A 23,034-nucleotide genomic window follows, 5' to 3' on the forward strand; every position below is an offset into this window, starting at 1 on the left:
GTTCAAGCTCAAGTACACACACACACACACACACACACACACACACACACACACACACACACACACACACACACACACACACACACACACACACACACACACACACACGCACGCACACACACACACACACACGCGCACACACACGCACACACACACACACATTGGAAAATGATGGGGTAGCAAAACACAAAATAGAAGTTTCTTTCTTTCACTTTAAATTTCCCCACACTGCTTAAGAGATGGACTAGGCAGTATACTTTAAACTGGGAGACTGGTTCAGATGTAAATGATGCATGAGCAATCATATATTGAGGATATATTAGCAAAAGTTTGGAAACCACTACCTAGCTCTCTAATCCTGAAAGATGTTGCAAGGAAAGATTCCCTTATAAAATGAGTTGGAGGTGCAGCATTCCCTGTCTTCCCTTCCTTGTATACTGACAGAGCAGGGGCTTAGAATCCATGTGGCAGACTTGTATAATACAGCATTTCCCATAGCTATTTGACCAGACAGCTTTTAAAATAGGATCTGTTAATCCCCTGTGAGTTAGCTCTCTCCACAATATACTTTGAAAAATAGTTCCTTAATGAATAACCAGCATGACCCAGCTAGTTCTTAGTCATGAGGCCTGGGAGCCTCATCCACTGGGAGCCATTCTACCATAGTGGGAGTCAGACAGGCCTTAGTTCAAAGCTGGGCTCTCCCACTCAGCACTTCTTTGAACCTCGGTTTCCTTCTCTATGCAGTGGCGTGATTGGTTGATGTGGGGACTAAATGAGTTAAACATGCAGGCAACACTTAGAATAGGGCTGAGAACATAGCAACTTTCCCCAAACTATAGTTTATCTTGCTATTGTGTTAAAAATGTATGAAAAGTGTTTAGAATACAATAATTGGCCATTCAGTTCTAAGTAGTGTTTCATTTCTTCATTGTTGATCAGATACTTAAAAGAAAAGGTCTAAGATGTAACCATGCAGGTTTGGTCAACTAGTCCATTAGTAGAAAACAAGTTTAAGATGGGACTATTTGTTGTCTCAGCTGACTTGAGCTAATAATGTATTTTCCATTCCCCCAGTATGTTACTGTGGCCAGTAACATACTTACATTGGTAACAACTTTATTAAGACATAATTCTCATGCCTTACAATATTCCCATTTAAAATACACAGTTCAAAGTTGTTTTCATACAATTCTCTAATCAGTTTGACCAATTCTAAAACATTTCAGTTACCACGTGTAACATGTACCTTTGAACCATTTTGATGCCATCTGTGGGTGTGTAGGTCCCAGAACACACCCTTTGTACAGTGGGCCTCATTGGAATGGCAGCTCACTCACTCTTACTGAGATCCTCTCCCACAGGTGATCTTTGGGAAACTTCCCATCTCAGCAGTCAAGATAACTCCATCCCTTTCTTATTCAGAAAAATATATATCAGAATGCAAATGAGTTAAGAGTCATGAAGTTAGCTGGGCACCCATGGATCATGACTGTAACCCTAGCTATGCAGGTTATGGGATCTGAGGATCATGGTTCGAAGCCAGCCCAGTCAAAAAAGCCATAAAACTCCTATCTCCAATTAATCACAGAAAAATCCAGAAGTAGCACTGTGGCTCAAATGATAGAGTGCTAGCCTTGAGCAAAAGGAGCTCAGGGATAGCACCCAGGCCCAGAGTCCTAGCCCCAGGACAAGAAAGGAAGGAAAGAAGGAAGGAAGGAAGGAAGGAAGGAAGAGAGGGAGGGAGGGAGGGAAAGAGAAAAAAGTCATGAGGTTGTAGAACTGACATTCAAAACGGAAACCTGCCCTGAAATTTTGGCAAATGTTGTTACTTAGACTCAACTACCAAGAAAGAAAGAGAGAGGGAAGGAAGCAAGGAAGGAAGGAATCATTAGGTTGTAGAATTGACATTCAAGAAGGAAAATTGCTCTGAAATTTTGGCAAATTTTGTTACTTGGACTCAGGCTCATGAGACTTTAAATAATCTAGTGTATCAAGGACAGTTGATCTTGATTTCAGCTACTCTTCAGTACTTGATGCCTGGTGCAATCTTTGCTGAGAGAGGTTATCTTTCAGCCCCAACCCTTACCTAGCCTTCCAGATCAACCTTGGGCCAGCAGTTACTGGGCCTCAGGTCCCAACCAGAGCTCTGTTATCCCTGCCAGAATTCTGGCTCAATAAAAATGCATGGAGCACTATTTATAACTGAAAAGAATAGTTATCTGCATTTACAGTGATAAACACCTAATTTTGTGTGTGTGTGTCTCAGTAGTACAGCTCAAACTCAGGGCTAAGACACTGTCCTTTAGCTTTTTGCTCAAGGCTGGCTCTATGTCAGTTGAGCTACAGCCTCACTTCCAGCTTTTTGGTGGTTTATTGGTGATAGAGTCTCATAGACTTTCCTGCCCTGACTGACTTCAAACTATGATCCTCAGATCTCAGTTTCCTGAGTATCTAGATTATAGACGTGAGCCACCAGCACCTGGCTAAACATATATTTTATTTGCAATGTTACATTGCAGTGAGGAATACAGTACAAACTAGGTATAGTCTGACCCTTAAGTAATGTATGTTTTAATATAATTATAACATTGGTGGCAAAATGATTAGCCTATAAAGGGGAAAATCGTTTCTGGGCTTTGAAAAACCTGAACTATTTCTGTGAAAGAGCCTGGAACCAATGATTATAATGATTGGCAATGATTACCAAAGTCTGTCTCCAAATCTATACCTTCTTCTCCAGCTTGTCTCCATCACTCACCTCTGGACACTTCCATGGGACCTTTATGTCCCTGAGGACACAAAGTTGTACTCAATTCTCCGTCTTCCAGCTTCTGGCACAGAGCCTCTCATTGAGAAAACCCAGGACAAGTTGTTAAAGAATGAAGGCCTAAAGAAAGCGTTGATCAAATTATTAGTAAATACCTTTCAATAAAAATTACGTCCTTTACCAGTAGTGGGGAGTGGAGAAGAGAAGGCAGAGAGAGTGAGAGAGAGGTCCTGCTAAGGATTGTGGCTTAAGTGGTAGAGTGCTTTCCTAGCAAGCATGCAGCCCCAATACCTACATAAGTAAATAGCTAGGTAAGTAAATGGTGGTGCATGCCTATAGTCCCAGCTACAAAAGAGGCATAGATAGGAGGATCATGGCCCAAGGTTAGCCTCAGCAAAAAGTGCTACACCCTACCCATAAAGTAACTTAAAGGAAAAAAAGAGGCTGGGGGCATAACTTAAATAGTAGAGGGCCTACCTAGTAAATATGAGGCCCTGAGTTCAAACCCCAGTACTGCCCCAAATAAATAAGTCTTTTCTTCTTCTCCCCAGAGTGGCGATGACTCCTCAGAAGAAGAAGGGGAAGTAGATAGTGAAGTCGAATTTCCACGAAGACAGAGGTAAAACCAACAGGCACATGGTGGTTTCAGTGGAATGGGAGAAATCCTGAGTTTGGCACATCTGCCTTGCAGCCACAGGTCTCTCTCTGACACCACTTTATAGGGAGATTTGAACTCACTGTGCGCATGCTTGTCGATGGCTGCCTTGCAAAGTGACCTCTGCACAGCAGACCCGAGGTCATCAGAATGTGTTCTGTAGGAACTTCAAGATGAGAAGCATGATTTCCACAGTGCTAGCTCGGGAGGAATGGCCATGCTGTTTGTAGGCAGCCCCTCTTGTGCGGCTATAATAAATACCATAGACTGGGTGGCTTCAATAACAAATTTATTTCTCACAATCATGGAGGCTGTGATAATCCAAGAACAAAGTAACAGCTGATTCTGTTGTTAGTGAGCGCTCTTGCTAGCTCACAGCCAGCCACCTTTCCGCAGTGAGAGAATGTGAGGAGGTAAGATTCAGGGCAGAGTTACCTCTTTATTGCTTTAAAACTAAATCATACCCACCGGTTCTGATTTTTAGCCTTGCTCTGGGGGCAGAGGGAACTAGATTGCCTCTCCCCTAGACCCTCACTGATAATGTGGGCATGTGGTTTCTCCAGTGGCTCAGGTCCTCTGGCTCTTTGTGCTTCTAGGCCCCACCGCTGTATCAGCAGCTGCCAGTCTTACTCAACCTTTAGCTCTGAGAATTTCTCCGTGTCTGATGGAGAGGAAGGAAATACTAGTGACCACTCAAACAGTCCCGATGAGTTAGCCGGTAAACTTGAAGACCGCCTGGCAGAGAAGCTGGATGATCTTCTGTCCCAGACCCCCGAGATCCCCATTGAGATATCCTCACACTCGGACGGGCTCTCTGACAAGGAGTGTGCAGTGCGCCGTGTGAAGACACAGATGTCGCTGGGCAAGCTCTGCGTGGAGGAGCGTGGCTACGAGGTGGACCCCTCTCCCTCTATCACATTTCTGACTCTTTCGGGTTGAAATCTGTTTAAGCCCTTGAAACCTTTACAATTCTCTCTCTCTCTCTCTCTCTCTCTCTCTCTCTCTCTCTCTCTCTCTCTCTCTCTCTCTTTTGTCGGTCGTGGGGGCTGAACTCTGGGCCTGGGTGCTGTCCTGTGGCTAGTGCTCTACCTACCACTTGAGCCACAGCACCACTTCCGACTTTTTCTGTTTTTGTGGTGCTGAGGAATCGAACCCAGGGCCTCATGCATGCAAGGCAAGCACTCTACCACTGAGCCACCTTCCCAGCCCCTCTTTCTTTCTTTCGTCAATCATGGGGCTGGAACTCAGGGCCCCATCACTGTCCCTGAGCTTTTTGGCTTAAGAGTAGTCTACCACTTTGAGTCACAGCACCACTTTCGATTTTCTGCCAGTTAATTGGAGACAAGAGTCTCACAGACTCTCCTGCCTGGACTGGCTTCAAATCACGATCCTCAAATCTCAGCCTCCTGAGCAGCTAGAATTACAGTTGTGAGCCACTGGTGCCAGCTTACAATTTTCTTAGAGTGAATATAATACACCCCCACCTCCATATAGTAGGTAGAAATACAGACCAGTAAAGCCCCAGAAATAAGGCCAGTTTTTCCCAAATCAGGTACAAGCATTGGACTACTCAAGAACTCTTCGCTGCAGAATTGAAACTCAAACCCCACTGGTTCTCCACCCCATCTCCCAACTTGGACCCTCCCCTCAGTCCCTATCTCCCCCTGGAATATACTGCCATAGCACACATAATTCTTTGTTTTTAAGAAAATTTTTTGGTACTAGTACAAGGGCTTGAATTCAAGATCCTTCCTTCTTGCTCAACCTTCTTGTTCTCTGGCTGGACTTGAGCCATGCCTCCAGCCCAGCTTTTTGCTGGGTAATTGGAGATGGAGTCTCATAGACTTTTCTGCCCAGGCTGGTTTCAAACCTTAGTCATCCATGTCTCTGCCTTCTGAGTAGCTAGGACTACAGACACAAGCCACCAGTACTCAGCTTATCATTCTTTATTTCATGTACAATTTTGCCATGAAAGAGACCGGGATAGTGGGGGTGGGGGGACAATAGTAGTTCAGTGTGTCCCCAGGAGTCAGACTGCCTAGATGTACACCAGCCTTTCTAGGTGATATGTGACCTTGGACAAGTTGCTTAAACTCTCTGAAGATCAGCTTCCCTATTTGCCAAACGAACACCACCAGATCTTATCTATGAGATATTATCTGTTTCAGTAGATTATTATGAGATAAATGCCCTCACTGATGTAAAGTACTCACCACAGGGCCTGGAGCTCTGCCCTGCAAGTAGAAGTGTGGAGGTACAGCTCCCATGTCATAGCTGTAAGGCATATTAAATAGGTAGGTTTTGTTAGGTAGCCGATGAAGAGAACACCACGCGATGGAGAAGTTTATTTACCGAACTGCTGCCCCCACTATGCATGGTGGAGAGGCATGGCTGAAAAGGAAAGGAGGGGCAAAACCCACTCCTGGGCCAGGACTTATCTAGGCCAGGGACAGGAAGAGGTGTGGCCACACTGGGTCCGGATGTGACCTCAGGGTCTGGGACCCTCCTAAAGTCAGATGGAGGCATGTGACCTGAGGTGACCTAGCAGGAGGGGAAAGTGACTGCTTCCAGGTGTGACAGTTACCTAAGGTAACAGATGCTGGGCAGAAACAGCCAAGAGGGAGGGAGGTGTCCCTGTTCAGACCTTATGTTAGTCTTCATCAATTCTGTCCCACACAGACAAGACCTAGACACATTTCTCTATCGCCCCTTTACCCAGCACAGTACCAGTTCAACAGGTGCTTGCAGAGGAATTGTAGAAATGACTTAACTTTTCTCCTTTGCAGAACCCTATGCAATTTGAAGACTCGGACTGCGACTCTTCAGATGGGGAGTGCTCCGACGCCACCATTCAGACCAACAAGCTCTACAGCTCTGCTACTTGGTGATGAAGGAAAACCCTCTGGAAGACCTCCTGACACTGGTGTTTCAAATCCACCCCAGCCCTAAACTCTTTTCCTATCTCTCCCTGCTTTTTTCGTCTGGGAGGAGAGCCACCCCATCTTTATTACCCCTAGAAATGAGCTGCAATAACAGGAACACGAGACTTCGTGAAATCTCCAGGAAAAAAAAAATCCAAATGAAATTTAAGTCTCACTGAACATTTCAATCAAGAATGGCAGGGATATATTTTATTGAATATTCTATCTACTGTAACATTGATATTTATTTTTGTTGGACATTTTAACACTTTGTACTGTAAAGAGTGAACTATATATGGTATATAGAAAGAATAATTTCTTGCAAAAGAGAGAGGAAGAAAGAAAGAAAGAAAGAAAGAAAGAAAGAAAGAAAGAAAGAAAGAAAGAAAGAAAGGGAAAAGAGAGAAAATGAAATGGATTAGATGCAGCATCCTTGGGAGTTTGTGGGGAAGGGAGGGTACTGATTGCTGCTGCTTGAACAAGGGACCAGATCCTTTGCCTATAAATGACTAAAGAACCACAGCAAGACAAGGCATAGTAAGCTTTTTAGAACACAAAGAATAGCAAGAGAAAAAGCAATGCCAGGTCATTTGTGAATAGACCCATTGTGTTGGCCCAGCTTGTCCAGGTGGGGGATAGAAATGACCTGGCAAGGTTTGGTGAGTAGATAGCCCCCTGAGATCTCTGAGGGTGCGTGCCTTCTCAAGGAGGAAAATCAAAAGAACAAAGCTGTATATGTGGATTTCACTTTTTTTAAAAAAAAACTTGAAGCAGCATTTGGCAGTGAGGCTTATAGATAAAGTCCAACTTTGTCCATGGCAGACACTTCCCCTTTTAATATTTTCCTTGACATTACCTTGACCAAGATATTGATCTTTCCAGACTCAGTGCCATTTTTCTCCACCTGTGGACTACTTCCTTTAGGAAGGTGGAGAGGAGGGTCTCCTAGGAAGAAGGAGAAAAGGGTAAGAGAAGAAAACAAACATCCATAACAATGTTAAAAAAAAGAAATGCAGAATTTGTGCATGCTCATGATGGCGAAGGTAGACCCACCCCTCTCTAGATGCAGGTTGTTTTTCTGCTGAATCCTATTGATTCAACAGGAGGATAGATTTTGAAGGCAGCTAGTATGTGTGTGTTTGTCTGTCCAACGTCCAATCCCAAATGAGCCCCTTGTTTTTATGTATTAATTCATCCTATCTTGGAAGCTTTAGTGTCTAGCCATCACTGTCAGAATAGAGACAGCCCTTCTCCCACTACAATGGCATTTATGTTCAACACTACTTGTAAACTGTATCTTACTTCACTCTGAATTGCTGTAGTTTTGATTAGCTGAATTAGGAAATTTGTAGAAAGAACAAATGATGCTGAGCAGGTATTGGAAATACTTTACATAGTCAAAGCATGAGGGCTTTCCTGTCTTCAGAGGTCCTGAGCATCCAAAGGTACTTCATGAAGCCTTTAAGGAAAACAAAGTTATATTTTTGAGACAGGGGCTCACTACGTAGCTCAAAATGGCCTCACACTCACCGTCCTCTCTCAGCCTCCTGAGAGCTGGGATTTATAGGTATGTGCCGTCCATGCTCAGCTTAAGGAAAAGTTTATCTAGTATAAGCAGATGTTGTGTAGAAGTCTCACCTGTGTCTCTGGGATAGGCTACTGACAGCCTCTGTTGACTGGCTGGATTCTCACAATGAAGCCTATGAGAGTTTTGGGAGACTTGCGCATGCTTGTTGTATTAAAAGCATTTCCAACATAATGTGGAAAGCACCCCTCCCCTAAGCATCACTAACTGAATCAGCCAAAAAGGAAAGGCAGGAGGGAGTTTAGAACAGTTCTTTTGTTTGTTTATTTGTTTCCTCCATTTGTTTACACTTTGTGTTGAGACACTGACTTAAAACTTAGTGTCTCTAATTTACAGTCCATCGGTAGGATGAAGGAAAATGTTTAATTTATACAAAGAACAGTATTGTTGCATTAAATTATTCCATTTTGTATCAAATTCTGTAGCTGGACTACATGAAAGACCTTAAGTTATGGCATTTATTTTGTCTTTGTTATTTTATTTTATATTTTCATTCTCATTTTCTGTCGATCAGAAGGTGTGGTTTACGATGTAGCACAATGATTGTTTATTGCTAACTATGAATTAGTATGGATTTTGTGATTTAAAGCTTGAAAATGGAACTGCCCTTTGGGAGCTCCAGGTATATATATTCATGGTAGCTGTATCCCCTGATGGTCTGTGTATAGCAGCAGTGACCTGAGGTAGCTGCTCTGCCCTGAAGTCCAGTGCATACCTTGTGACCTTGCGCTTGATCCAATCATGGAAGCTCTTAGGTGGGCAGGTGACTTTTGAACCAGTAGTAGTTCAAAAGTGTAAACTGTCTTAAATTTCTTAAGAAATAAAATTATGGGACTACATTAGAAGCAAACAGAGAATGATTTAATGCCCTGAAAGGAACAAACAGACCTAGAAAGCTTCTTCATGAGACTCGTGTTGTATTGAAGAACTGGCAATGTAGTAGGTAATTGACTTCCTGTCAGATCCCACAAATCAGCCTTTTATTCCCAATCTAGAGTAACAAGAAAACAAAAAAAAATTTTTTTTGTCAGTCATGGGGCTTGAACTCTGCATGTAGGCATTGTGCCTGAGCTCTTCAGCTCAAGGCAAGTACTCTACCACTTGAGGCACAGCACCAGTTCTGGTTTTTCTGGTGGTTAATTGGAGATGAGTCTCTCAGACTTGCCTACCTGGGCTGGCTTTGAACTGTGATCCTCAGATCTCAGCCTCCTAAATAGCTAGGATTACAGGTGTGAGCCACTGGTGCCCAGCACAGGAAACAAATTTTAAGGGGAATATTATATATTCATACACACATATATGTGTATGTGGAATATATATATATATGTGTGTATATATACACATATATACATATACACACACATATATGTATATACATATACACTTCCAGCATGTTATAAAATGCCTAGTTATGATGCCATCCTACAAGAAATTAAACAAGGCCTAGACAGTAGAGGACCAAGGCTGGGAAGGAATCTTGAAAGGCTCTATTTCCCTTCCTGACTTCAGATCACCCAGTACATTGAATCTCTCTGGTTTACTTCTTGAAATGGAGATGTAATTATTCTGTGTCCTCTTTCTGTTCAATGTAAAACACCACATTTTTGAGGCTGTTTCTGTGTCTTTGCCAACTTTAAGGGCAATAGCAAAACATGAGGATCAACTTATTCTGTCTTACACATTTTCAGTGATGGTCTTCCTAGAAAACCTACCCCTGACAACTCCCAATGTTGATCAGTTTTTTTGCATTCCGATCTTGACTGTCTGCCATGTTAATGTCACTTTATCTAGATTAACGACTCTGTGCATGTTAGGGAAGTAGTGTTGGATTTTCGTTCACTGCATTGTCAAGATTTGAATAGTGTCCACATTAAACACTTTTTAAGTAGAATTGACTAGAAGTTTTGAAGAAGAGTGATGTCCTCAGTCAAGGTTAAAAGTTAACAACTCTCTATCCCGAACCTGTCTTTCACTGCCTGCCTTGGGAAAATCAGGAAAATCTTCAATTGATTTGTGTTGCTAGAGAAAAGCTGCACAGTCATCAGAAGTGTTGATCAAGAGCTCAGGGAATTTAAGAGCCAGTTCTTCAGTCCTGTTCAGCTGTGACACTGCTTTGAGGAGCCCATAAGACTGTGATTTCAATTTTTCATGACTGATTATAAGTGTAAGCCTCTTTGGATGAATGTCCATATTCATTGAGTGTCTGTTTTTGACAAACTGCAAGATGAAATTCTATTTGTATCCCAGATGAACATTTGCTTTTAATTTCTTTTTCTAGAGCCTGTCCTTGAATAATGATTCCTCTTAAAAATTGCTTAGCAAAGGAGAAGCCTTGCCACACAGAAGCTTAGAGCTGTTTGCAAGACTACCCAGAAAGATGATGTTAGCTGGGTTGGGAAATCATTTCAGATGGCCTTCAAGTGTTTTTAAAACTTCTCAATACATTTATCCTTCTAGGATTAAGGACACTTTTCATGGGCTTTAGTACATATGGGGCATTTACTTCAGGGCCTCATTGAACTAAATAACTCCTCTATCCTGATGGTTTGTGGTCATCCTGGTACTAGACTAGGTTTTCAGTCCTATTCCCTAGTAGGTAGCGTTGGATATCCTCTCAGTGTGAATGTACACTTACTCATCAAATGCTCTAGCTTTTCTAGCTTTTCCCTTCCCCCATGCTTGTTGCGTGCGTGTGTGTGTGTGTGTGTGTGTGTGTGTGTGTGTGTGTGTGTGTGTGTGTGTGTGTGTGTGTGTGTGTGTGTGTGTGTGTGTGTGTGTGTGTGTGTGTGTGTGTGTGTGTGTGTGTGTGTGTGTGTGTGTGCGCCAGCACCAGGGTTTGAACTCAGAGCCTTGTACTCTTACTTGGCTTTTCCAGTCAAGGCTGGAACTCTACCCCTTGAGCCTCTTCCAGATTTTTGGTGGTTAATTGGAGATAAAAGTGTCAGAGACTTTTATGCCCTGGCTGGCTTTGAACCATGATCCTCTTCAGATCTCAGCCTCCTGAGTAGCTGGGATTACAAGCATGCACCAACAGCACCTGGCTCTTTTTCCTTTTCTTAAAACATTCCTACTTGACCTTCCCGACACTGGATTGCCAAGCACAGAACCCATGTGGAATGTAGGGAATGTTTCCCCTATCCCATGGTATAAGTTTAGTTTTTCCACTAGGCCAGAAACCAAGATACCACCATATAACTCCCATCTTCCATCTCTGTCCTAAACACCCAAGAAGAACATCATTTATCGAGCATCACATCCTTTCCTGTTGAACCTAGGAACAGCCTCAGAACCTCTCACAACCTGCCATCTAGCGCATCCATCACTGCTGGATTGGATTGGTGTGCAAAGCAAAATCTGTTTGCCATCTCAGTTCTAAGCTCATAATTCATTTCCTGAAGGTGGTTGAGATCTTCCATTTCCCCGAGGGGAGAATGAGAAGAGCACGCGTGTTCTCTTTATACACCCCACTACCTAAGATTGCTGGAGGGACAGTCCCCATGATACAACAGCTACTTGCCTCTACTCTGAACTGCAATTCCAACTGAGTAGCCACCAATTCCTGATGAACTGAATTTCAGAATGTCTCTTCATTCACATTCTGTTGAACAATTGTGTCCCCACCTTGTAGCAACAGTTTTTGTATGGAGCCCTAGCTACTTGCTTCCTCTCCAGATGCTGTGAAACTAATGTGTGATATTCTTTTCAAGACATTGTCTTGTACTGTCAGTATGAATTAGTGCCTTTCCAGGCAGCAAGGTTTTTCTTTGCTGAGGTCCTAGAACAAATGTCCCGGGGGACTCACCACTCTGTATTACCAACCTCTTAGGTTGGCCTAAGATAGTCCTGAGTTGGTTTGTTTGCATGATCTGACTTATACTGCAAATGCCTGTTTGAATCATAATGCACTAGGCTGCTAAGTGGAGGGCCACTGTGGAATCTGGAGCATTTCTCAGGGACATGGCAGAAGAGGGGAGCTCTGACACCACTGCTCTGAGAAACAAAGGAGTTGATAGCCGTGTGGCCCTGGCATGAAGGCAAGATTTCACAAGCCTAGCTCCAGGCAGATGGCAAGGCTACTATAAGAAGCTCCCAGCAGAATCTGCTCTACAGAACCACTTCTCAGCACTCAGAGGATCACTGGCTTCGGGCCCCCCACTGCTCTGTTCAATGCCTATGGTCCTCCAGTGCTTACAAGCCACAGTGCACAATTAGGAAGATGTCACCTCTTGTGAAGCCACCCCAGTGGCCTCCCACCTCCCGAGTGACCACTTCCCAGATTCTGGGAACAGGAAGACCCTCCTTGATTCTTTATAAGATTTAAATTCCTATTCATTTAGAGGAAATGAGTGTGTGTGTGTGTGTGTGTGTGTGTGTGTGTGTGTGTGTGTGTGTGTGTGTGTGTGTGTGTGTGTGTGTGTTTGTGTGTGTGTGTGTGTGTCTTAAGTCTCAAAATGAATCCCCTTCTCTGTCTCCCTTGTCATCTCCTGTACTGTCAGTTCCCTACAGTGTTTTGATACTGGCTCCCTTTATGTTGAACAGCAGTGGGAACAAGAATGACTATCAACGCAAACACAAATGCATGAAATTAAACAAAAAGTGTACTTCGCTGTGTCTCGTCTCGTCTTGTCCTAAAGGTGCTGTTTGGGTCCTGTAAGCTGCCCCAGTTGGTCTCAGCTTGTCAGAACCTCCGAGAGAAAAGAACTGGGTTTCCCGCAGCTAAAGGAGGGGAAGCATTTTCATTCCAGTCTCTTCCTGTGTCTTCCACAAAAGCCTAGACAGGCATTCTGTTTCTTCTATTTGGCTGCCCATCTGTAGCTCTTCTGTGTTACTAGTGACCTCTCTAGAAGGTGAGAAGAGGAAAATAGGAAGCTGGAATGATTTTGGTCAGTATTTTATGGGAATTTGATAACAGGAAAGAGAAGCTACATTTTGAGAGGTCAACGTGGGAGTCTTTATTAGCCCACAACTTAGATAGACTCCTGTCTCAAAAACCTGCAGCCCAGAAATGTCACGCCCAAAGTTTTTAAAGGCAAAAATCACCTGCTTGGGGTAGGAACAGTCAAGGAAAAGCATTCCCTGGAGCAAAACTTTACGGGGGCTAAACAGCCTGCCTTCTGCCCATTCTCTGAAGCAGCGTTCTGGAGGTAAGCATCTGCAATTCTTATCTCACCTCTAGGCTTTTTGGAGCTGGGTGGAAAGCCCCCCTAACCCAGCTAGGCGCCACAATGGCCATGAGGACAAGGCTTATTGATTAAGCCCAGTACCCTTATTTCAAGAGGAGAAAGCCAAATACCATTTTGGATCATCTGATTTTTCAGTCAATTCTGATTCCCATTGTTAAGGGCAGTTGAAAGTTAGCAACATGTACAAACAAGCTTTTACATCCATTAATTTGTTACAGAGATTTCTGTCTTTTGAGAAATCCTTTTACCTGTAAACTTGTACAGGTAAGGCACATTTTCTAATGATGCAGGTAGACAAGAGAGTGAGGAAGGGAAAAGGGAGGGAAGGGAGATAATAACTTTGAAAGGGGCCAACAACTCACATTTACAACAGAGTAGAAAAAGTCCTTTCTCTTTCCCTACTCCAGAACTCTTAAGATCTACCACTTTCAAAGTCCAGTCTGCTTCCTTCGTACCTCCACCCACATTATCAAGACTTCTTTTGAAAAGAAGCACCATCTTAAGAGCTGGAAGCATGGCTCACAGGGTAGAGCCAGGCAGTATGAGACCTTGAGTTCAAACCTTAGTATGGGTGGGGGAGGGAGCTACATAAACAGCTTTCAAGAAGCTGAGGCAAGATCCCAAGTATAAACACACTGAAAATTAAGAGCCTTGCTATGGAAGGATCATATCATGCCCCCAAAAAACATCACTTGGTAACGTACTCTTTCTATGGAATATGAGAATCGCTAAGCATTTATGTAGAACAAGATGCCTACATTAAAACCTTTAGCTAAATCAAATAAAAATTCAGCAGATGACAATCAGTGCCAGTGAGCTCTTCCTATATGATACAAGACCACAGAGCCCATGAGTTCAGGTGCCAAAGGCTACATTCCAGTATTGCAGTTATAGGGAGTAGTGACAGTTTTTAGTCAATTACCATATAGCACAACCAAATAATAAGACCAACTTCTTTGAAAAACACAACCATTCTTTAGTTATCCTCAGCAAATTACAAGAGGAAATACGTGCATAGGGTACACTGACAGCCCAGAATACTATATTCTAGCAGAAGGAGGTAGAAGGGATACCCCATGCAGAAAGAACATACTAGAAAATGATCATTCAGATGAGACAAGGACCCTGTCCTGTCCAGATGGGTAAACATTTATCCACAACATATCCCAGAGTTTGTTCCATTCATATTTAATAGTCTGTTTGCAACCATAAGATTTGACATACAGGGTAACATCAGTGTGTCTGCATACAAGAGCATCACAGAAATCACTGTGCATTTGAGCTATATGATGAGTCCTAGGAAGTTGGTCAGTTTGTTTCCCTTGGCTTATGAAAGAGGTAGATCATCAGCAAAAAAGAACAGAAGAAACACTCTTGGAGACACTAATGATATAAAGAGTGAAGCAGTGATACTAATAACATCCACATGACTGAACAGGACAACACCTGTCACACAACCTATTACTTTGCAAGAGGAAATCTGGACAAAGCCAACCAGCATCTTCTCCCAAGGCACTCAGGGGTGTGCAAAGGCAAACCCAACAGACTATCCAGAGTCCTTTGTAATGGCATGAAACAGAAACAGGAATTCTAGGAAGCAATCCACTTCATCCATTTCACAGAGTCCAGCTAAACGAGTACCAAACTGAGAACAGGATATGGTTCACTTTTTAGACCAGAGTGTGCCTTTTTGGGTTTTTTTGGCAAGACACAGCACACAGCTGAATAGCGTCCATATCACCTGTTGAGGTTACCTGAAAAACAGTGAGGGTCTTTAAAGGAAAATGCCCATCACACAGATCAGTCAGAGAGTCCAGAGCTGTAGCACGCAGAAAACCTGCTCACGTGTCTTTTCTACTAATGTGGTTAGTGTTGCTTGTTTTATTCAACTGCAGGTGTTTCTGGCTAAATTTTTTAATAAGAGTTCCAGGAACCAAGGCCACCAGGGCAATGGCCAACAGCTTAAAGACAGTGTCCCAGGAGAATAGAGCATCCAGAGAGGTCAAGGTTGACAGGATGGAGCCTGTCTGCACACAGATGAAATTGTATGGGATCAATCCTGGAAGAAGAAAAGGGGAAAGTGCTATTTAATAGCAGCAGAAACATTAGGAAAATAATAGTTCAACAATGACCAAGAATTTGGAGCAGTGACTCCAGTCTTCACTCATACCTGACCTCTAAACATATTCCCTCCTTCTCTCCTTTCTACTCTTCCCTCCTTTTCTTCCCTTCTCTTCTAAACAAAAGAACTTGAGATGATGTACACAAATACACATACATTACAATAAGATAAAAATTGTGGCTCCCATCTGTAATCCTAGCTTCTCAGAGATACAGAAAATCATAACCAGCAAAAAAAACTCGGCTGGGTGCATGGGTAAAGTGGTAGAGTGCCAGCCAAGGAAACCCAACAAGAGCTCAAGGTCCTGAGTTCAAACCCCAGCACCAAAAAGAAAAATAAAAGTTAAAACTTCAATAGCAAAATCAAATGAATGCAAAAGTAAAATGTCACTCAGGGAGTAAGTTAGTGCACAATGAAGCTCATATATTTGGTTCTGAGTAAGTTTGGTTGCGGATACCCACCAGCCAAAATAGAGAACCACTGTTGTTATGAAATTTATAGTATGTATAAGGTTTTTAAAAAACAAAATGATAGCCAGGCGCTGGTGGCTCATGCCTGTAATCCTAGCTACTCAGGAGGCTGAGATCTGAGGATCGCAGTTCAAAGCCAGCCCGGACAGGAAAGTCCACGAAACTCTTATCTCCAATAAACCACCAGAAGACCGGAAGTGGTGCTGTAGCTCAAGTGGTAGAGCACTAGCCTTGGGCTGAAGAGCTGAGGGGCAGCGCTCAGGACCAGAGTTTAAGCCCCATGACTGACAAAAAAAAAAAAAAAAAAAAAACCAAACAAACAAAACCCCAATGATTCCTTAAAAGACATACACTTTTCTTTTTTTCTGATTGTTTTGTGGATCATAGGGTTTGAACTCTGTGCCTCAACGCTGTCCCTCAGCATTTCAGCTCAAGGCTAGCGCTCTACCACTTGAGCCACAGCACCACTTCCAAGACATACGCTTTTCATATTTTTCAGACTCTAAAAAGTCACCAAAGCAACTGAATCCCAAAAATCTGGGTAATGGCTGGGCAGACTGATGGTCACACCTGTAATACCAACATTCAATGGGAGAAACTGGAATATTACAAGTTCAAGGTCAGCCTGTTCTACATAGCAAGAGCCTACTTCAGAAACGCATCATACACAGAAGGAAGAACGAAGAGAGGGTGAGAAGGAGGGAGGGAAAGAGGAAGGGAGGGAATGACAGGGGAAGGGGAGACGAGAAGGAAGAAAAACTAAATTCCCAGGCTCTGCCCCAGAGACTTCAGCTACTTGTTTCTAGGGTACAGGAACCTGCATTTTAGAAGCTCTTCTCACCTCTGCCCCTGAGCTGCTGACTCCCTAATAATCCATTTCTCCTCCGTAGTAGAGGAAGCTTATGAGAGGTGAGCAGCACCGACCACTTAAGGTCACACAGCTTATCAGACAGGAAGAAACGCAGGCTTGAGTCTTCCCAGGCTTCAGGCCACTAGGGAAATGGCAAGCTGTTTACCTCCATTAGCTGAGATGCTGGGCACTCTGTCTGAAAGTTGATATGACCAGAATAGCTCTGATTTAAGACCTGATTTCTTTCAGGCCTTCCCTATTAATAGCAGCTATGCTTGATCTAAAAGCCCTCTATGACAATCCCTCCACACTCTAAGGAAGGTTAACAAGATGGCAATGTGTGCTTCAGGCTTACAGAGCATCTTACCAATAAGAACTGAGAAGAAGAACTGCACAATGGGAATGTTCAGAATTGGCGCCGAGAGGTTCAAGAACCAGTTGGGTGTCATGGGGAAAAGTCTCAAAAACAGTAAAAAGAAGAACAAGCTGTTTCTGTTCTCTTCCACCTGCAGCAAAGAGCCAATGGTTAGGAAGCCAACAGGGTCTCAGGAACCGTTCTAGCGATTGAGACTGTTTTCTCCATTTTAAAAACAAAGGTACAGAAGATTGGAGAAATCAGAAACATCCCCCAAAGCCATAAAGAAGATGATGTAGGGAGCTGGGATTTGATCCCAGTTATGTCCCTTTTGAAGACATCAAAGAACCCTTTGGACCTCCAGGGCAGGGAGAGTACTATGGGAAATCCCTGCTCCTCTCCCCTCTAGGGACATGAGATGCTACTCAGGGCCTCAGCATGTATGCCTCCTCCTTACCTTCCTCTGTAGCAAGGCCACTTTATCAGGAAAGTAGGAGATCACCAGCTGTTTGCCAAATATATGGGAGAGCAAGTAGCAGATTGTGGCACCCACTGAGGTCAGCACACAGCACAGCAGAAGCCCCAGCCATGGCCCGAACAAGGCACCAGCCAAAACATTCTGCAAAGAAAGCAAAACTTAAGCCAGGAAAATGTCTGGCAGCTACTATTCAGCAACTAATTAGCTACTAATCATCAATTCCTTCTCCTCCAGGGGTTTTCCACGCCAAAATTCAACCCCTACTTTAAGGGAATGAATAAAAACATGAGAAACAGGGCTGGGAATATGGCTTAGTGGTAAGAGTGCTTGCCTACTATGCATGAAGCCCTGGGTTCAATTGCTCAGTACCACGTAAGCAGAAAAAGTCAGAAATGGCTCAAGTGGTAGAGTACCAGCATGAGCAAGAAAGCAGAGTGAGCACAAGGTCCTGAGTGTAGGTGGTAGAGTGCTAGCCTTGAGCAAAAGGACCTCAGGGACAGTGCCCAGGAGTTTAAGCCCTAGGATTGGCCAAATAAATAAATAACAAAGAAACAATCTGGCAAACATGTCTCTTCTGAAATAAGGGTAAGGACTGAATTAAAGCCACAGAGGACAAGATGGGATTAAGAGGAATAAGAGGAGCTTGGCAACAATGGTGCATGCCTATAATTCTAGCCACTCTGGAGCCTAAGATTGAAGTTCAAAGTCAATTTGGGCAGAGACTCATCTCCAAAAAGCAATCAGCCAAGGGGCTGGGAAGGTGGCTCAGTGGTAGATCGCTTGCCTTGCATGCCTGAGGCCCTGGGTTCAATTCCTCAGCACCACATAAGAAAAAAGAAAAAAGCCGGAAGTGGCGCTGTGGCTCAAGTGGTAGAGCGCTAGCCTTGAGCTGAAGAGCTGAGGGACAGCACCCAGGCCCAGAGTTCAGGCCCCACGACCGGACCCCCCCCCCCCCAAAAAAAAAAAACAAAAAGCAATCAGCCAAAAGCTAGCCTGGAGTGGCTCAAGCAGTAGTATACTGGCATGAACAAGAAAGTGGAAGTCCTGAGTTTAAACCCCAGTCCTGGCAAACACACAAAATAAATGATAATTAGTATATTTTTTCTTTTCCAAAGAATGAACATAAATCATGAATGTTCTTTCAGTAAGACCAAGCAAGTTATATATAAGATATTTGTTTCTTTTTATTGTTGTTTTTTCTTTTTTTGTCCTTGTGCTGGAATTACATCTATGTAGTCTAACACGGGGTTCCCTGTTCAGCAAAACTCTAGCTGACACTTTTTTTTTTGTCTGTCAGGCGTCTTGAACTCTGGGTTTGGGAGCTGTCCCTGAGCTCTTCAGCTCAAGGCAAACACTCTACCACTTGAGCCACATCACCATTTCTGGTTTTCTGGTGGTTAATTGGAGATAAGAGTCTCACGAACTTTCCTGCCTGCACTGGCTTTGAACCACAATCCTCAGATCTCACCCTCCTGAGTAGCTAGGATTACAGGCATGAGCCATTGGCACCCGGCTCTAGCCTTTCAAAGAAGGCTCATACCTGTAATCCTAGCTACTCAGAAAGCTGAGATCTGAGGAGTGCAGTTCAAAGCCAGGTCAGGCAGGAAAGTATATGAGACATTTATCTCCCAGACTTCTCAATTAACCACCAAAAAATGTAGAAGTGAATTGGTACTCAAATGTTAGAGCACTACACTTGATTTAGAAAAGCTCAGGGAAGCTGGGTGCTGGTGACTCACGCCTGTAATCCTAGCTACTCAGGAGGCTGAGATCTGAGAATCACGGTTCAAACCCAGCCGATGCAGGAAAGTCCATGAGACTCTTAACTCCAATAAACTACCAGAAAACCAGAAGTGGTGCTGTGGCTCAAGTGGTAGAGTGCTTGTCTTGAGCTGAAGAGCTGAGGGGCAGTGCCCAGGCCCAGAGTTCAAGCCCCATGACCGACCAGGGACAGCATGAGTTCAAGCTCCAAGACCAACACACACATACATACACACACACATAGTTTGACAATATGGAAAACTGAACCCATACTTCCTAAATGCATTTGGATGACAAACATCCTGCCAAAGCTTGGGACCCAAGAAAGAAAATAAAAAGTGCTCATGGGGAAATTCCTTACTACAACCTGTGTCCTAGACTATCATTACTTCCACTCTACTGGTGAGAGATTAAGCCTCACAGCCAAGAACACACCAGACACACTCAGGATGGATCCCTTTAAGGATACAGAGGCAGATCCAAGGAGTGCACTCCTGACCTCCAGCACCACACAGCTACCTGCCATCCTAGGATACACTTGCTTTTGTTTCAGTTTCTGAGATAAAAATTTGCTGGGATAGATCCAGCTTGAGTCTGGGGTGGAGAAATGACGCCAGGGAGGAAGAAAGGAAGCAGAACAAAAGGAAGCTTTGGGGGTTCCCTGCTCCATCACTGGAACACCTACGGTTTCACCTCATCCTCCCATGCAAGACCTGTGGGAGGTTCACTGTAGGCATGTCGTGTGTGGGGAAGCAGGACTGGAAGGAGGAAAGGACACTGACCAGGAAACTGGAGCCAGGAATGGCAAAGCCCTGTTTGTAGAGGTAGGCGCTGCAGAAGAGCAGGAACACGTAGGCCTGGTGCTCCTTCCGGTACTCCCGAAGGACCTCCGAGAGCTCCCGCAGTTCTCCCAGGTCTGAGGGGAACCACAGCAACCTGAGGGGAAGAGAGGTGGAACATCATACAGAAACAAGGGTCCAGCTCAGCCTAGGGCCTAAGAAAGTTACTTGCTATGTCTTCTTTACAATGTATATTTTATAAACATGTCCAGCATCTGGACTGCAGGAAACATATGAGCTCAAGATGACATGATACAGCATAGCAGAGCCAGAAGAGCCCCAGTTGGAAAGCGAGAGACCTGGGCTGGCACTGCCCTCTGCTACTTTCCTTAGCTTGGACCCTGCTGGTCCAAGGGCCTCACTTTTCTCACCTATAAGTGGGGAAGGGGCTCTTAAGATTTTATGATTTACTTATTTTTGGTGCTGGGATTGAACTTCAGGTCCTCTCACATGCCAAGCCATGAGCTCTACCACTGAGCTACATCCTCGGCATCTTTTTGATCTATTCTTAAGAGGCAACTGATGCATTTCCCAGCAAGCACTAAACATCTTACATTGCAGCCCCTCCCCCACAAGCCCTGAACAATTCAGACATCACTCTTCTGCCCAGGTGAAGTACTGGGTAAAAGATTATTTTATCATTCATTAACAAGAAAAGTATATCTTTCCCACACTATACACACAGCTGTCTATGTGGCAGGCTTGAAACCAAGCCTTTCAGAGAGCTGTTTTCTTCACCTGGTTCTTACCAAATAGACTCTGAATCTTGTGTAAAGGTCACAGTGTAAAGGCTACTCGGCCTCTGTCCTGGGAACAATGGTTGAACCCATCAATGATCAATTACAATTATTCTCAAGGGAATGCTTGACTTTGCATATCTAACACCCACAACAGCGCCTTCCCAGTTAGAGCAAAAGCACCCAGTAACTGAATACAGTTGTCCTAATATTTGAATATCAGGAACCCCTTCAATAACGCAATGGCGTGCCGGGCACACTTCCATACACTTGGCAGACAGTGTGCAGCAGCAATCGTGAAAACCGGCCAGGTAAGGTAGTGCTGCCTCCGGCCTCGCCGGAGAAGGCCGAAAAGTAGGAACAGCCATAAAAAAGGCGAGAGCCGATCGATCATCATCACTTCTTGAGCAGTCTTCACTCCGGAAGTCAGATCTTCCCAAAGGCGCCCCGCGATGCATGGCCCAGCCTGCGCCCCCGGGACGCCCGGGTCCGCCGCGCCGGCCTGAGGCCGGGCGGACGCGCGCCGACACCGGATCCGGTCTCGGGTCCCGACGCCCCATCATCGGCTCCAGCTCGCGTCCACCGACCCCACATCCCACCATCGCCCCCACGCACCGGCCTTCGGGCTCCTCGGGAGAACGGAGTTTCGGCCCGCGGGGCAGTCGCGTCGACAGCAAGTACAGGGCAAAGGTGCAGCCGGAGAAGACCAGGAGGAGGCCGAGCAGCGGCCGCATGTCGGCGTCGCTCCTCGGACACCGGCCACGGGGGCGCCCGCCAATCTCGCGCAGCGCAGAAAACTCCAGGCGCATGGACTGAGCAAGCGGAGCCCATTCGGGGACGGACAGGGGCGGGGTCGGAGTCAGGACACGTCCCTTATCAGCTCCAGGCCCCGCCCGTTTCCCCCCCTCCAGCCATACTCCGCTCACTCTCCGCCCGAGGCCCCGCCCATGATCCGCTCCAGGCCCCGCCCCTTCCAAGCTCCGCTCCAGCCCTGCCCGTGTACAGTCTCTTCCCATGCTCCGCTCCAGGCCCCGCCCGTCCTCTGCATCAGCCCCGCCCCTCTAATGCTGAGCTCCAGGACTGGCCACACGGGTAAAACCTGTCTGTCTGTCAGTCTGGGAGTCTGGAGAGCGCCTTTTCATTGATTGTTCCAGTGTGGATTTTGAAGATTACCCCTCCCTCTTTCTTTCTTTTCTTTTTTCTGTCGGTCGTGGGGTTTGAACTCTGGACCTGGGCAGTGTCACTCAGCTCTTCAGCTCAAGGCAAATGCTCTAATCACTTGAGCCAACGCGCCACTTCCGGTTTTCTGATAGTTTATTGGAGATAAGAGTCTCACAGACTTCCCTGCCTGGGCTGGCTTTGAACCCAGATCCTCAGGTCTCAGCCTTCTGAGTAGCTAGGATTACAGACGTGAGCCACCAGCACCCGGCTTCTCCTTCCTCTTTCTGCACGTACTCTGCAAGTACTGAGCACCCACCGCGCCACCTCGCTGCCAGGGCTAGGAGATCCAGGGGTGACACATGAGTTCTGCCCACAGCCAGTGCTGCCCACAGCCTCTGATGTACAAAGCGAACGTGAACCTAGATGCTACATATAATGGAGCGTGGTGGCCACCTAGGTTCAGCACTTATGTGTCCATTATCCCTAATCTTTACAACCAACCTGTAAGGTAAGTATCTTTCACTGTATTTGGGCTGAGGGGAATGTTGGGGGGGGGGCGGGTCCTGGGGCTTGAACTCAGGGCCTAGGTGCTGTCCCTGAGCTTTTTTGCTCCAAAGTTAGTGCTCTACCATTTGAGTCACAGCTCCACTTATGGATATTTGGTAGTTTATTGGAGATAAGACTCTTTTCTGCTTGGACTGGCCTTGAACTGTGTTCCTTACATCCCAGTCTCCTGAGTAGCTAGAATAACAGGCATGAGCCACGGGGGCCTGATTTCCTTCACTGTATTTAAGGGATGAAAAATCGGGGTCTCAGAGCTGGAAAATAACTCAGTGGCAAAACGCTTGCCTAGCAAGCGCAAGGCCCTGGATTTGATACACATGCACAATCTCAGAAATATTAAACTAGCATCCCTCAAAAGAAACCAAGATAGGGGCTGGGAAGGTGGCTCAGTGGTAGAGCTCTTGCCTTGCATGCCTGAGGCCCTGGGTTCGATTCCTCAGCACCACATAAGCAAAAAGAAAAAAAAAGCCGGAAGTGGCACTGTGGCTCAAGTGGTAGAGCGCTAGCCTTGAGCTGAAGAGCTGAGGGACAGTGCCCAGGCCTAGAGTTCAGGCCCCACGACCGGACCGGAAAAAATAAAAAT

The 23,034-nt window shown here is 45.1% G+C and overlaps 2 protein-coding genes across 8 annotated transcripts in view; one reads left to right on the forward strand and one right to left on the reverse strand.

Annotated features, from left to right (window-relative positions):
* Positions 1-12,622, forward strand: part of Map3k13 (mitogen-activated protein kinase kinase kinase 13) — a 160,669-nt gene extending 148,047 nt beyond the window's left edge. For all 7 annotated transcript variants that reach the window (XM_070029748.1, XM_070029752.1, XM_070029750.1 and 4 more), the window contains 3 exons: positions 3,322-3,389; positions 4,022-4,319; positions 6,212-12,622. In XM_070029748.1, the coding sequence (XP_069885849.1) occupies positions 3,322-3,389; positions 4,022-4,319; positions 6,212-6,313 (468 nt within the window). In that variant the 3' untranslated portion in view covers positions 6,314-12,622. The remainder of the gene's footprint in view (positions 1-3,321; positions 3,390-4,021; positions 4,320-6,211) is intronic.
* A 1,664-nt stretch (positions 12,623-14,286) lies between these two features.
* Tmem41a (transmembrane protein 41A) lies at positions 14,287-21,557 on the reverse strand. Its single transcript, XM_070029755.1, has 5 exons — positions 21,342-21,557; positions 19,933-20,086; positions 17,369-17,530; positions 16,924-17,062; positions 14,287-15,173 (listed from the first exon to the last, which is right to left on the reverse strand). The coding sequence occupies exons 1-5, from the start codon at positions 21,533-21,535 to the stop codon at positions 14,956-14,958; spliced, it is 867 nt and encodes a 288-aa protein (XP_069885856.1). The 5' UTR covers positions 21,536-21,557; the 3' UTR covers positions 14,287-14,955.
* Between the last annotated feature and the right edge of the window lie 1,477 nt (positions 21,558-23,034).

This window comes from Dipodomys merriami, unplaced genomic scaffold (assembly GCF_024711535.1).
Source record: "Dipodomys merriami isolate MVZ:Mamm:240054 unplaced genomic scaffold, mDipMer1.0.p SCAF_2, whole genome shotgun sequence".
In the NCBI taxonomy this organism is placed as follows: domain Eukaryota; kingdom Metazoa; phylum Chordata; class Mammalia; order Rodentia; family Heteromyidae; genus Dipodomys; species Dipodomys merriami.

Coding starts and splice junctions, on each gene's coding strand:
- Tmem41a (XM_070029755.1), bottom strand. CDS start 21,535: ATGCGCCTGGAGTTTTCTGCGCTGCGCGAGATTGGCGGGCGCCCCCGT. Junction 17,531..19,932: donor TTCCTGGCTCCAGTTTCCTG/GTCAGTGTCCTT, acceptor CTTTCTTTGCAG/AATGTTTTGGCTGGTGCCTT. Junction 15,174..16,923: donor CTTCTTCTCAGTTCTTATTG/GTAAGATGCTCT, acceptor TTCTTCTTCCAG/GATTGATCCCATACAATTTC.